This window comes from Dromaius novaehollandiae, chromosome 20 (genome assembly GCF_036370855.1).
Source record: "Dromaius novaehollandiae isolate bDroNov1 chromosome 20, bDroNov1.hap1, whole genome shotgun sequence".
Classification (NCBI taxonomy): Eukaryota; Metazoa; Chordata; class Aves; order Casuariiformes; family Dromaiidae; genus Dromaius; species Dromaius novaehollandiae.
In genome coordinates, this window is record NC_088117.1 from 12,934,077 (window position 1) to 12,950,478 (window position 16,402).

At 35.7% G+C, this 16,402-nt stretch overlaps 1 protein-coding gene across 5 annotated transcripts in view; it reads right to left on the reverse strand.

Moving 5' to 3' along the window:
* The window catches only part of DENND1A (DENN domain containing 1A), a 225,731-nt gene that overhangs the window by 170,476 nt on the left and 38,853 nt on the right, over positions 1 to 16,402 (reverse strand). For all 5 annotated transcript variants that reach the window (XM_064523957.1, XM_026100867.2, XM_064523958.1 and 2 more), the window contains exon 3: positions 10,772 to 10,815. In XM_064523957.1, coding sequence (XP_064380027.1) covers positions 10,772 to 10,815 — 44 coding nt within the window. The remainder of the gene's footprint in view (positions 1 to 10,771; positions 10,816 to 16,402) is intronic.

Genomic DNA, 16,402 nt, shown 5'->3' on the forward strand with positions numbered 1-16,402 from the left:
TAGTTGGGATTAGTCGAGCTTGTTTAGATAAACTTGAAATCAAGGCCTTCTCTAGGTAGACAGCTAGATGTAGCTACTGAGTTTCCAGCTGCCTTCTTCTTTCATCCCAAAACAACTGCAGATTCACAGTAGATATCACAGCCACAGGCTATGTCACATACATAAGCACAAAATTAAAGGCTGCTAAAAGCAGCCTTTGTAAGTCTTAGTGCTAAAATAAGGAATCTGTACTGCATAGTTTAAACAAATTACTCAAGAAGCACCAGTAAGGCTCTGCAAAGGAGAGTTAACAAGACGTGCTCACAGAAGAAAGGCCCTGTTTACACAAATGGGCAAGATCATGCTTTATTATCATTTCTGCACCACCCACTGTCCAACCTTTTAAAAAATATATTTAAATAAATACTCTAAAACAGTATATGCTAAAATGTCTGAAAAATGAGTTCTGTTTATCAAATATAAACTTTAGGCTGATATAAGATAATTATGAAAGTAATATTTAAATTAGATTTCCATTCATATCATGACAAGACTGGAACAGATTATATAATAATCAGATGTTGCAAACCATAAGAAGTCATTCACACAATTATAATATGTCAAGAGAGAAAGGCAATGAGAGCTTTAAACCTAAATTAAAAACCTAAAAATCAAACTCAGTCTATTTGTAACTATGTTACACCTTTATAAATCTGCACTGTACTTTAGCTCCAACAGGAGATATATTTTTCAGGGGGTAGGAAATACTGTTTTGATATTTTTATACTGTAATCTCTTCCAGCTGGGTGCAAGCTTTCACATACATTTGTGCAGCATCTAGCACAACAGATCAGAAACTAAAATAAAGGCAAAACTAATGACAAGAATGTTATAAACAATGGGGGGGGGGAGCTTATTTCAATGAATAGTAAATAATACTAAAAATCAGCCCTTTTCCTTTGTTAAAGAAAAAGGGAGTGAAGACATTCACTTGAAGACCTTGACACCAAACATTTTAATTAAAAACATGTAGCTTTATGGTTAGGACTCAAGACTGACCTATTTTTTATTCCAGTCTTTGCCACCAACCCTTTCTTTTCCCTTGTGCAAACAATAACTTCAGTTATCACTTTTCTTTCATCTACATTATAAAAATAGTACCATCTCTCACTGTAAAATTAAGTCATTTCACTGACAAGATTTTTCATAGAAATTGAAAGTATTATAAAATGTAGGATGATAACATTAGTCTCCAATATCCTCCTGCACTCGTTACTGAAGAACGTATTAGAGTGTATACTCATTCAGGTAATCATTCCATACCATAAATCCTCCATTACTGACAATCTCAGCAGGAAATATGCTACAGACCGGGAATCCTAAGAAACAGCTGAGCAAAATACATATTCCTGAGAAGTAAAAAGTAAAACAATTTGATTGTGCTATTTCATACTAAGGAAAATGGATGAATAGTTTTAAAATTGTTAACTAAATAATTAAACAAGACTGCTAAAAAAAAATGCCATGTATATACCTAGCACAGTGTTATCAAATACCAGAAACACATAATTCATTGATTTGTCTTCTTACAAAATCTTCTAATTGCTATAACCAAGATATTGCTCACTGCTGGTTAGAAGAATATGTAGCTCTACAAGAGCATTAAAGCCAGTCACTAACTAAGTTACTTAACAGCTCTGTTCAGCATATGTTAACTTCCTTTTGCAGATGAGGAAACACACAACAAAACTAAATGACTACCCCAAAAGGGGCAACAGCTGACCAATTTTTAAAATTCAGGAGTTCCCCTTTCTTAGATTCTCATTCACATCATACCTCTTTGAGAATTATCTACACGAGGAGGAAGGAGAAAATAATTATATATGGTAAGGACACTAATGCCCCCAGGGAAAGAAGTAGTTTTCTAACATTAAACTTTCCTGACATGATACAGAGCCGGTAATCACCTGAGATAATTTAAAGTTATGAGAGGATACTTTTTTTCAAGATTGTCAATATTTTCACAGTTTTCAGATTTCCAAATATGAGAATACGCTAGATAGAATAGCGATCAAAAATCTGAAAGCTATAAATACATTCACTGGCTACGAAAAGTAGTTTTTACTTGAAGAAAAGACATCTGAAACATACAACGATGATAAAACTAGAGCTTAGATAATAAGTTCTCCAAGTATAAAGCTAAGAACTTAGCTTAGACTTCCCTGTGTTAACACAGATTAATTTTCCAACTTTTCTCTGTAATATGCCACCAGCTCTAGGTTGCTACTCAGACACGTGTGAAAATTTGAGCATGTGAACATCAGTTAATCTATCAACCAACAAACCCTGCCTTTCAGGTTACTTTCCAATCATTATCTTTCTAAAAAAAAAATAAACAGAAGAGTAAGAAATAACAAATGCAAAATAATCTGGGAAATTCAATTATGGTTGTCATGCAATCGAAATGCTTTAAGCTGTACATTTTTGAAATTTTTCAAAAGTTAACAATAGTAAATATGCTACCAAATGCCTCCTGATGACAGCTGTGAGAAAATGCAATATCAAGAAATTAAATAACGTAAAAGTCTGCATACACTTATACAGCAGTCTTCTTTCACAGCTAAGATGGTATTTAAAAATATATACTTTCCAGAACATGCATTTTGCTGCTTTGCTATGCTATAGCACCTAGGAATCCCGCACACCTGACATTCAGCACTCATACTTCCACGAGCAGTCTTGCACACCTCCACGCTGGGACGCAGACTGTTCTACAGGGCCCTCCACCTACCGCCGGGGAGGCGGTGTGCCAGCTGGAGGGCAGAGGGACTGGAGAACCCTGCAGAAAACCGCAGATGAACATGTGGGATCACTGAAGTAACAAACCATGAGTGAGAAACACCATTTTAATATATTTTTTTTCCTCCATAAGAGACAAATAGGCAGATTATGTGATTTTACAGTCCACCATTGCAGAATAAAATGCAAATAAAAGGTCATGCCTACCTCAAAGTACGTACACGTAACCAGAGTGTCTAATTACCAAAAAAAGTCACATTTCTAGCCACCTTCCCCTTCCTCCCACCAAAAAACCCTGAGCTCTGTCTTTGACAACAAAGGGACTTCGTAAACTGTCAAAATCTCCTGCCACCTTGGAAATCATCACTAACAGAGGGACGGCAATCTTCTAGAGCTCCATTTCATGCAGGCGGCAGGCACCAGCACCTGGCTGCAAGAACTCAAGATGACTGTCATTTAAATAACAAAGCACAAGCTGTTTTGTGTGCTTTGATGCTCTTTTACATGCCACAGGATGCTCTGCAAATAAAAATTATACTTCTGTTTCCCACTTGCTAGTTGTTGTTACAGCACCTTGAGTGAAGCTTTAGCTTCTTTATCACATTTTTTATGCATCTATACACTGGGATATGGGCAGACAAGTTGCAAGAGCAAGAATCCAAAGAACGATCTCCTCCTCCACATGCCGAGGAAACTTTGAAGCCTTAATGACTGCATTTGGAGCTATAATCCAAAGGGTTCTCCCCACTTTATACAACAGGCTGAATAGTACAGCTAAATCAAAAAAGCAATATAAAACATATTAAAGTAAAAAAGAAAAGCTGCAAGACAAAGTATTATCAATGCTCGCTTAGTAGAATGGTCTCAGCAATAGTGTTTTTTTTCTTTTTTTTCTTTTTTCTTTTTTTTTTTAAAGTCATTTCACAAAGCTCTGAATTTAAAAGTCATCTCTAGTCAACTAAGCTATTGTCCAACTACTTTCTGAGAGTTCTGGCATATATGACAAGAATTCATAACTCTATAACTTCATCCATGTCACTCACCTGATACTTATTTTAACCATGTTTCAAAACAAGTTCTAATGTTTGTAGAGGATGGTACTTCCCAGTATTCTTGTCCATGCAAACATCAACAAGTCCTTCAATTATGGCTTTTAGAAACTAAGTGATTATTAGGAATCAATCATTAAAAAAGGAAGATAATTATGTGCATTGAGATGAGTTGACAACAATTTTAATATGCCTATAGCTACCATATTGTTAGGAGCTTGAATTTATTATCATTTTAAAAACACAAAGAAACTTTTTATATAAAACAATTTTTTAAACAACATTTTTAAATTGTTCCTATATTGAACTATAGCAGTGCAACAGAACTGAACGTTTTCAGGAGACTAAAACAAGAGAACTTTCTAAATTATTTTGATAATTTCTAAATTAAGGAACTGAAGTAGAATATTACTGCATAAGCATCTCCCATTTTAAAGAATCCCATCTTTACTTGATGTGAATATTTTATACTTTTATCAATAAATTTAAACATAAAGTGATAATGATTACTCACTTTAGGCCTGATCCCACAACCTTTACTCACACGACTAGTCCCACAGGATTTTAATACGACTACCTCAACGAATAAGGTTTGGCAGGACAGGTTTTAAATTATTCATGTATTCACAGAGTTTTAAGGCCAGAAGGGACCATTATGATCATCTAGTCTGACCTCTTGTATAACAAAGGCCATACGATTGTACCCAGTAATACTTGCACTTAGCTGAATAACTTGTGGTGAAATCAAATTGTATTTCTTGAACATCCAATATTGATTCACATTTTATATAAGAGAAAATTCAAATTACTTAGAAGGTGGCTTGAACTGTTTTTACCTGCACTTCAGTCCAGTTACTCCTCACTTCTATTCAGAATTTGTCTAACTTCTGGAGACAGGCTTTTGACACGGCTTTCAGAAATAGACTTTAGAGTCCGACACCATCTCAGGTACTCACAGGCCAAAAATCAGGTCACCTCCTGGGCTCCTTCTAAAGACTAACTGGCAGGTCTCATACTGTTCCATTACTTGTGTTGTGCACTTTTACCACTCCTCCCCTGCACCACGATTTCTGAATCCAGGCATCAGAACCAGACGAACTTTCCAGTGACGGTCTCAGTGCCGCCACGGACAGCCCTTTCGCGGACAGGAACTGCGGAGTACCTGTCTAGATCGTTCAGTTTCAACAGCAGGACAAAAATTTGATTACTCTCTCACTCACCATGCCTCAGACTTCAGGGCTAATCTTTTTCAAAGACACAAAGACTGGCTTACTGTCCTGCTCTGCACAAATCCATTACAATGATCTCTGCACCCAGTGGCCTACTAGTGGTAAAACAAACATACAAAACAATAAACAAAGCTAGAACGTTACAGTGCTATGTGAAACTCTGTTCAGTACCAGAAGGACTACTAAAAGCAGCTGTTCTAGTATGCTATTAAATATATTCTCTGTCTGAATTCTCTCGTCCTAGAAAAACTTTAAGACTATAATCCTTAGACTTGGTAAATTCAAACTTTAAAATGGAGCTTGGATAAACAAATTATGCCCAAGGCTCTATTAAAATGCAAATCACCTTTGCCGTGCACTTCTCAAGTTTTGCAATTCCATCTAGCACAAACGCCTTGTAACACAATTAGAACAAGAATAGTATGCACTATTACATACATAAGGACACTGGATTTGAAGAGGTTTCTGCATTTTTTATACTAATTAAAATGATACTAGAGAAGCATATGAAAGGCACAAGTAGAAACATACAGGAAAAATTGACTTCTCACCTGTCTGGCCTAAAGAAATCATTAAAAAAAAAAAACAACTAGTAACATATGCCAAGGATGATATAATGAGGCAATGAATCGGTAATATATATTTCCTTCACTTTCATATATTAAAAGATACTGTAAAAACAGTAGTTACCAGGAATATGTATTTCCTTCAGTTTTGTATAGTAAAGGATATAGTTCTGTTCTAGAAGAATGCCCTAAATTCAGAAAACATTCAGATCTAAAGCCAAAGCCTCTGGTTTAGTCCTCGTTTCTGATGTTCCTGTCCACTGTTTCTTAGGCCTTGAACCACAGCTTCGTCCTCACGGGTCCAATCGCCCCCAGAACGCTCCGGCGAGACAGCAGCTCTGTGTCCGCGCGCAGGGGTGGAGGCGACCTCGCTACGCGCCGCCGGGCTGCCTGCCTGCTCCACACACACGCTCCCATTCATGCGGTTATTTTACCACTACCTAGTCAACAGGGGTCACCGTACAAGCAAAATATTTCTAACTATCCTACTTTATTGGGCTTTCACTTAAAAGGACTCTCTGTATGATGAAATGTGGTAACTCTACACAAGCTGAGAATATCAAATGCTTCAGAAGTGAGCAGCAAATACTCCATACATTTATCGTTTACACTATCTTGGCTTCACTCTGAAGTAGCTTTCGGAACACTAGAACCTCCTTTCTTCTAGATTTTTCTAAATGATTAATTATCCAACCTTTCCAATCCAACTTCTTCATCCACTTTTGAAAGAAAAGCTATTATTTTAAAGTGCTGTCAAGGTAGGTTTTACTGTGAAGTGTTTGTAGCTAGCAAAGAGACACAAACTTTTTACTTGGGTAGTTATGTGCAATTCAGAAATACCAGTTAAGGTTATAATCATCCCTGTTCAAGCAACAAAGTCCTCTTAACAAAACCCCCACCTGGGCTTTGCAAGATGGATGTTTATATTCCATTTATGGTCAACACTGTATAAATATTCCCCAGTCACACAACTCTTACAACGATACAAAGAAAGGGTGCTTTTTATGTTTCCCTGTGTGCAACATTTCTACAATGCTTATAGAGTTTGTACAAGAAAGACCATTAGTTTCTATATAAAGACTGCTATAAAAGTTTTATAGTTTCTATAAATGTATAAAGATTGTTGGTTTCATTATAACCTTTCTCTCAATGCCAGTGGAAAGAAAAAATACCTGCAGAATTTAAGAAGCAATCTGCATAACTATCAGCTTGCAAGCATGCATACCTCAATCTTTCATACAGTAATTAACGGATGCATGCAATATTTCATAAAATCATAGACAAGTTGTTATCATATCCACTTAAGGCAGCTCACAAATGGGAACTATCACCACATACTGATTTTTATTTCCTTTCCAGATGAGCTATAAAGACTGAAACAGTAAGAAACTGAATGATGCATAGGTTAAAAAAAAGCCATTTTAATAATACATTGCATTTTACAGAATTGTGTAGTCCCTGCTGCACCTTCCATCGACTGTAAGACTATGTGCTGAAACATTCTTTCTCACAGAAACAAACTTCTTTGCATTAAAATTAATATCCCCAGGATAGCTATGAATTTTTGGATTAATCTTCAAAATACTGGACAGCCAAAGTTCATATGGGGATATGAATGAAGTATCCTGGCCATAATTTGATGTTTATTATAGTCCAATAGCACAGGATTTCACCTTTAAAAGGTGAACTTCATTACATAACTTTATTAGGAATCCAGTGAAGAAATTGCAAGAATCCACAAATACTTTTCTGCTAGACTGTTGACTTTTTTTTAAGAGACTTCTAGCTATAGGGATGGAATTTCATATCGCGTTACTAAGAATTAATGTAAAAAATATATCTGCTTCAAATTGTAAGAGCACTGTTACAACCCAGCACTTCAAAACTGTTACTAAAAGACAAACAACTACTGTATTTCATGTTATTTAAAACCACAGATACATAAGTACACACTGAGTTTTAAAAAGCTATTATAAAACACCCCAAGTTAATATGCTCTCAGATTTTAAAATATATCTCAAAATTACTTCAGCCCCATTCAAAACAAACAAACAAACCAATCCCTAATTTTAACCATTTCAAGTGGCCTGGAGCAATCATTAGCAGTTTCTTCTGCTAGTAAGGCTCCTAAGATACCTGGTCTGTGACATTCTCTATAAAATATTCGGTAATACAGTTATTTAGCAGATTTAAGCCATAGATGTCATTGTGGTCTGAACGCGTCAAAGACAACCTGGGGGAAAAAGAGCAGGACACGCAGAATTTACTTTGTCAGTAATTACTATCAAGATTCCTACAATGTGGCTAGCCTGCTCATTACTTCCTTACTTTGTATCAAACCCCTTATTTACATTTCAGATTACATTTTTCATGAAACAGTAAGATCTATCAGAGCTGAGAGTACTGAAATAATGAGGGAGAAATATTTTAATAAAACGTGTTGGGTCTGCATTACTTCCGTGTCAGAAAGAAAGGTTTCTTCTGTAGCGATGGATCATTTATTCTGTCTCTAAATGAGAGGCAAAAGATGAAACTGATGAACTTTTACTGCCCATTTGTCTTTAGCAGACAATTAAGACAGAAGATCAAAATGGATTATCATACCACGCAGACAACTGGCCCAACAGTAATACATCTCCGGGACCACAGATTTGTAACTCTCTTTTATCCCTCCCCTTTCTTCTTACTCCTTTTTCCTCTCTAAAGGCAATGCTAGCTTTGTGGCTCAAGGGGAGCCAAAAGGCTGGTCATCATTATTCAGTCGCAGATGTCAATCTAACCTCCCTTTTTTCTCAGTTTCTAAAGCAGTGAGGCACAATAATTTGTGACAGATTCTTTTACTGTAAGGTACAAAGAACACACAGAATAAAACATCTAGCAGCAGCGAGGGTCTCTGATCAGATGTGCTGGTACATGGGAAATACAGTGTATGTAAAAACAAGCACTGATAGTTTAGATGAATATTAAAAAAAAAAAAAAACTTGAGGGCTCTTTTTTTTCTTACTAATAAGTGCTTTACCTTGTGTTGATTTAACTCAAATATTCCTTCTGGATTAAATCATAAATGTTTGACTGCTAGAAACAATTTTTGCCTGCAATAACGTGCATATCATATCTCTCCTTGCCATACAGAATATGTACAGATAAAGGGAAATTTTTTTCTATGTATCTTAATCTTAAATGACTTCTCCTAGTAATTCTAAAAATTTTCTCCAAATAATAAATAAATCTGCTTCACTGATTTGCAGCCAACACATTTATCAGAGCTTTATGTTAAGCCAGGAAAAACATGGATGTAGTTCTTCCTACTTCTTTTTTTCTCTTGTCTCCTTGAATGTTCACAAGTGATTTTTCAAACCTAACTCTGACAACTCTGAATGTTTTCTTCTCAAAGCATGTACTGCTACTATTGACACAGCAAATATTGCTTCTGTGCATCAAGAAGGTGTTTTTAAAATCTACTTTAAGCTTGAAAAATTTAGTCTCCTTGCCTTTGCTTATCCTAAAACTTCCTACATACAAAAATATCTGATGATTTTAAATTCCAACATATTCCACCCCACCCTTCCCACAAAAAATACTGTGCATTTTGTGGGGTCTGAAATCAGAAATAGGAAATCCTGGCTATAATGGGGTGAACATCTTAAGAATTATACATGAGCCTGTGGCTCCTCTGAGTTTGATTCAGTCTTGCATATTCATCACAATATTATAAAAGTCTAATTATCTGCAGAAGAAGGAAGAGATGTTTTAACAATTTTATCAAATACAATAAATTTTATATACGTGACACTCCTGTATTACCTTAAACATGGACACAATTGACTGTACCAGCTATGAGGAACCATTAGTCTGCATATGACTGACCTGACAGACTAACTGCTTTTCAGCACATCAGAGTTTATCATGTAACTAGAACTTATGGATCTATTTATTCATAAATTACACACGGACAGTGATAATAAGGATGTAGTGCTCCCCAAAAGTTTGGGTTTTTTTTTTTTTTTTTTTTTTTTTAGCTTTCATGCTGTGTTTTTTGTCTAAAAGAAGCCCTAATAATAAACTCCTGTGAGAAGCAGTCAGGTACTTGAATAGCTGCTTTGAAAAGGATTCTTACTACTACTACTACTACTACTACTACTACTACAAAAGCACCCAGAGGCCCAGTCAGGGTCCCACTGCATTGAGCGATTACAGCTACATATGAAAACATTTGTTCTTGCCCTGATGAGCTATCATGTCCAAAAAATATTAAACTTGATAAACTCCACAAAATTTCATATTGCATGAAAAAGTAATTAAAGGCAAAGGATCCAAAATTAAATAGCTCAGTCGACCCTAACTTAAAATCAGAGGCTCACTGGGGCAAAATTTATTGTTATATTAAATAGTTATATAGTGCCATAACTTCAGCACTTCTCAGAAATAAAGGTGCAAGAAATCAACCTGCAATCACAACTGAAGTACAGCAGCTACCCTAAACACTAACAAACAACAACAGCGCGTTAACTTCAGCAGTACTTATAGACACCGCAGTAATAATCCCCTCTCCCTAACCTCTGACCCCTGCCCCAATCCACTGCTAATGAGACACAGTAAAACACAAGGTAACTCGCAGCTGTTAATTTCAACGGCAGCTAGAGATCCTGCGAAAAATTCTAGATTCAATCTGTGTACAAGCTAAATGATAAGTGTCTGCGCACTCTACCTGCTCGTCCATATTTTTATACCATCATTTTGAAACAGACTAAAGAGACTGTATGATCAGGCAAGAATTTAAAAAATGCACCGTGTGCCAGGTGCCCAGTTAAATATAGTCATAAACCTTTCAGACAATGAGGTGAGGACTGCCAAATGAACTGCAGACTGTGGCACCTAAAGGCAAAAAGTGAAATTTATTAATCAATTTTCCTTCTCGCTCTCATGTTCGCTTGTAAAGACTAGATTGTAAAACAATCTTATGAGATCCAAAATTCTTCTGTTTTCTGCTCTAAACGCGAAAATACGTTATTATGCTCTGCTCTTAATTAAAGCTTGTCTTTCTTTCTAAGAATGTGTTTATCTCTTTCAGTAAAAAGAGCAGCACTAATATGTTGAACAACCCTGAAATAAATTTCGTCAAGTAAAAAATTAATTACGCATTCCAAACCTGGTCACTGTAGTCCTCTGGGAATTGCCTCCGCACCTCAGGATCTGTAAATAATTGACAGATAATATTAATTGGCTTTGGATTAGTGAGCAAGCAGAGAATCACACATTAATATTTGATCAGAAGATGATAGCAACCCTGGCAGGGGATCCAAGGAGGGCAGCTGAGGCTGCTATGTTGATAAGAGCAGGGAAGGACTTCTCAAGGCTCTCCCTTTACCCTCCTCCAGAAAGGCAAAAAACGTATATAAAACATACACACACACATACAAAATACAGAAAATTACAAGTATCTCTGTGTGCATGTACATTTTTTTAATTTATAAAAAATGACCTGGTGATACACTGAACCTTAGGCTGTTACCTTGTGGAATATCTTTCTGGCTGCAATTTGCCAACTACACGTGTCACCAGAAAACAGTTCCCAAATGAATTTTGACTTTTTGTTTTCAATCAGATAACTAGCTTTGCCAGCTACAAACACTGTGCTAGTTAATATCCATAGACAGTTTTCAGTGATACTAGATTACAGATCTCAAAATTAATTCGAACTAATACTGATAGAAAAGGCATGCTCCTTAGAAAACATACAAAAATATTTATCAGGTATTTGAAAGAGCTAAGTAAGGTAGCCCTGAACTTCTCTGCCTTCAGCTAAAAAAAAAAAAGAAAAAAAAAAAGTTAAATGTTTCAGATCAGTAAGTAAGACTGACAAAACATCCTTATTCCTTTGGCCTGTCAGAATACATAATGTGGTAGTATTCCCTCAGAAATTATATTAAAATTAATTAGAAATATTCATAAAACAACAAAATATCATGATTGAAATTATTTACATGACAACCTATTTGAAACAGGACTCTTCAAAGCCATCCATTTTTCTAAGGAATATGGTTGAGATGGCCAGATTCCATATTACAAATATATTTTTCAATTATTAAAAAAATTGCAATAAAGGGAGTTCACAATAAAATATAACACACAGAAAAATCAAGGAGTATGCTATACCATTTCTAACGTTTGATCGGTTTCAGTTGTTTGAAGCCTGGCACATTGGATACATTATTACCAGCTCCTTGACTTTTTATACAAAGTTTCCACAAATTTTGATCATTATGCACCTAGTGAAATTGCATAAACAATCTTTACTGCTCAATTACTGTTACACCGTACTGTAGCTAAGGTTTGAGGGGAAGAGAATCATTTTATGACATATCACCATGCACTGTTCTTCTAGAATAGTCCCACCCTAGATTTCTTATTGGCAACATTTATTTTAGTAATAAATTAGTTGATCAGTGATTCAATTGCTAGCAGAAGCAAACGTTTTGTTAAGGAGTGTTCATTATAATTAGCAGGACTGTACTTTAACCACAACTTCTTAGCTTAATTTTTCCACACAATCAGATGTTTAATTTTAACATTTCATTGTTACACACACACAAATATATAAAAATATATAATATATAAAATTTCATATATAGATATATATATATATATGTAAACCCTTTTACATAAACAGAAAAAGGGTAGAAATTGAAAGCAAAAGATTGCCTTTTAAAGCTTTAGTTTGAAAATTCTTAAATCTGTATGTGGATAAGTGTCCAACATGTGCCAAATGTGCAAACATGCAAACCAATGTGAATAGCTGAACTCACACAAGCAGTCCTATACGCACACAAGTGTTTCAGGTAACAACTAACAGGACAATACAACTTTGTATTTCACCAAAGCAAGGACAATATTAGTAGTAGGATGGAACTAGGTATCATCTGCTATGATGCACATTCTTTAAGAAGAATTGCATCATATGAGGATAATCTTTCAGAACTACGCAGAAAATCAAGGGAAGAAATGGCACCTTAATTTGTAAATTAAGGTACATACAGTTGCTTAAAAATTGGCAAAGGTGCCTGGAGCATGACACTAACATTCCCTTCCCCCCTCCTCCAATTTTCTGTTTTCCTATTTACACTCAAACTCAATATAAATTATATATATAAATACACACACACACAGAATTTTATCATTTCCCATTTTAAAGGAAATGAGGAATTAAACTGGGTATATAAATCTGTGCATTTCCTCTAAACACATTCCTCCATAGATCCCCATCCACATTCTCCACTCTTCAGAAACGCAACAAAGCAGATCAGCCATACTAAGATGCCAACAAGAGTGTGTGTGTGTGTGTGTGTGTGTGTGTGTGTGTGTGTGTGTGTGTGTGTGTGTGTGTGTGTGTGTGTGTGTGTGTGTGTGCGCACGTGTGTGTGTGTGTCTGTCTCTCTCTCTCTGTATATATGTCTGTCTGCATATCTGTATATGCATATTTTTCCTAGCATCTTGAATGCCCTTTTATGTTTCAGGAGCTCATTGGCATGAAGGCTTACACAAACCTATTCTACAGAATTTCGTAAACCCAGAAGACAAACATGTATCAAGATCACCATGCAGAAGACTGTGCACCAATCTTCTAAAATTCACTGATAAGTGCTGTTAGCTGAAAGTTGTCATGGGCAAATAAATAGATGCTGGTGCTTTCATCGTTTCAGAGGCCACCTTACAAACCAGTCTCATCAATATCAAACAAAACACCACTTCAACAGTAACTTGAAAAATCACAGCCAAGGATTTTGTCTTAGGCTTTTCTGGTTTTGTTTTAATTTTAGCTTTGTTTATATACATCAATTCAGATTTTTTTTCCACTTAGGAACGCTCATTCTAACAGAAAATTGGGATTTTTTCTGTCTCTTAAAAATCTATGTGCCATCATGAATTAAGGCTGAGCAGTGGCCATAGAAAATCATCATCATCTATAGATAAAACTGTTTCCTTTTTCAAAAAAAAAGCCAAACATCTTCCCCCCTCCCAAATAACACTCTGCATATTCCATATGTCTCTAACACAAGAAAGTCTCAGTAAGTAAACTTAGAATAAACCAAAAGATTCTCCCTTCCTCTCATCCCTTCCAAGGACCACTAAATTCTGTGCATCAGTTGACTAGACCATACAATGAACAGAATTTGGCAAAATTTTCAACACCAACTCATTCACAGCCATTGTCTACGATGCAGAGTGCCATGCATAATTAAAACAGACCCTTACGATGATTACCAATGAAGAGCAACAAACCATAACAAATATTTTTAAGCCACTATGTCAGAAACCATTGTATATTTACCTCCAATGTTTCTTTAATTTTCTTTGAAATAGAGTAATGGAGGATATTTCAAAGTTACCAGAATGTTTAACTGATTTGCTACAAAATTATTTTACAAAATTATTTCAAAAATTAAATGTTACTGAATATTTGTTCTTTAGAGAAAATACACATCAGTGGAAAAAAAGATCATAGGTTAAGATCTTTACAAAACACAAAAAAACAGATCATCTTTATATTGGTTTAAGACTATTGTTCCTAAAATGAATTTTTGTTAGGTCCTATTGTCATGGAAAGATTTGAAATGTATCCTAGCTGCAGTAATACCAACATCTGGTTCTCTGCTGTCTAGCCCTGTCGCTTCCTCTTCTCACACAGAGTAGCGATCCTGACAGCCACCTCTCGCGTCTCAGTGGCAGCTAGTGCAAGTGCAGGAGGCTGGCCACCACCTTCTCTGGAGAAAAGGCAGGGAGGAGGGATTATCTTTGCGGAGGCAGTTTGCATACCACAAGTCGCAGGTAAGCCACATTTAAAGAACCCTTCCTACAAGCCATCCAGCCCATCGGCTGCTCATAAGTTGTGAGTAAACGTTCAGAATCTCTATTCTTTGTATAGCGTCTTCAGTGAGCTTGGTAACAGAAAAAAGTTGGAAAAAAAAAAATCAAAAATCACAGGCAGTGGATAGCCATTATTAAAACTGGCCATTTAAGCAACTCAGTAACACGAAATGGGGTATACTTTTCTAAACTTTGTGCTTCATACAGTAACTTGTTCATTATAATATAATTTTTACTTTGCTATTACATAAACTTTTACTTGTCTATTGATCTGTATTCTAAAAGATAAATTACTTCTACTTCTTTTAAGTTAGGTGGTAAAATACACACACCGAAAGACTTATGGTGGTAATAAGACAAGAGAAGTTACTTGGATGTTTGCTGCACTGGTGACCTGAAAAAAAAGTATTGTTACGGTTGCTTTCAAGACGAAACAAGTGGCAACTTCTGAATCTATGCTTTGCTGAACTGCTGTCCTCATGCAGATTGCACTATTCCATCTCACAGCATTAAACACTCACCACATTACAGTTTGGAAAAAGATGCGACTTTGGTTAGAGTCCACACATGAGTCAACTTCTACAGATTCAGAACAAATGCGTTCTCATCCAGAACACACAGTCTACAATTATATTTTCATCCAAAAAAAAAGATCACGCACAGTGCTAGCCACATTCATAAGCTGTACTGTCTTTAATATAAATAAAAACTTCTTATGCCAGTCAACTGTATGCATCAGAAGATATTTAATTTCATCCACAATTTACTTGCATGAAATTGAACTTGATTGCACATCCATCAATCTCTAGGGAAATAACAGCAGTAAGTATTTAGTTGGAGGTGCAAAGTACCTTATGGAATCACAGTGTCATGTGCCTGTTAATCACAACAATGAGATACACAGCTTGTTTACAGCCTGCCTTCAATGACTTACTTCATAACAGCATCAGAATGGCTAATCTGTACAACCTGGAATGCACCTTTAAATGGGCTAAGAAAGCCACCTTTAAATTATGTCTGGCAGCTGTATGCTTGCACGTCTGCATGTTTTTACAAGTACTTTATATTTTACATTGCGTCAGCTCCATCACTTTGACTTTTAAATAGTCTGGGAATGTTTATTAAGTATCCAGTATCTTTATTTGGAAAACACTGCACAATGGAAAAAGAGAACACATCACATTTTATTATAGCTTTCACTGTTCTATCCATTATTCACTGTTAGTATAATGTTTATTTGAAAAATGTTTTCAACTATGTTTACATACATATATATATATTTACACACTAAAAATGACATTTAAATTCTATCTGGTAATTACTGTTTTGGATCCTTATATAAAGTTCCACAAGCTGAAGCACCCTCACTAAACCAAGATTAACATAAATATATACATTTAAATAGTGGCCAGCAAGACATCTGACTTCATGAAACACAAACTACAAAACAAACACTACTACTGTGCAGTATGCCCAGGCTCTCCATAGAACAAGGGTAAGCACAAGGAGAGTAATAACCCATGCTTGATCCAAATTGCTATGGCCACAATATCCGTATTCTTCTGAACAGAGGAAAACAGGCATAGAAACGGAGGAATACAGCAGGGTACGTCACACAGGCATTCAGTATTCAACTTTAATCATAATATTGGTATCAGTAAAATATGCTCCAGCACTCATACAAAATCCTAGGTTAAGACATGCACATAACTGACTGTCAACTCTGTCGATAAAATTAAATAACCTGAAAACTCCGAACACCTTGACTAACAATAATATATTTTGCGCACTGCGGGCAGAATTATTTGTAGCTCCATTGCTTCTCTAGGCAGTAAGAAAAGCCCTCACAACTCAGAACAGTTGAATACTTATTCTGGGTACTTAAACTTTCTAATAGAATGATGTTGAAGTATTT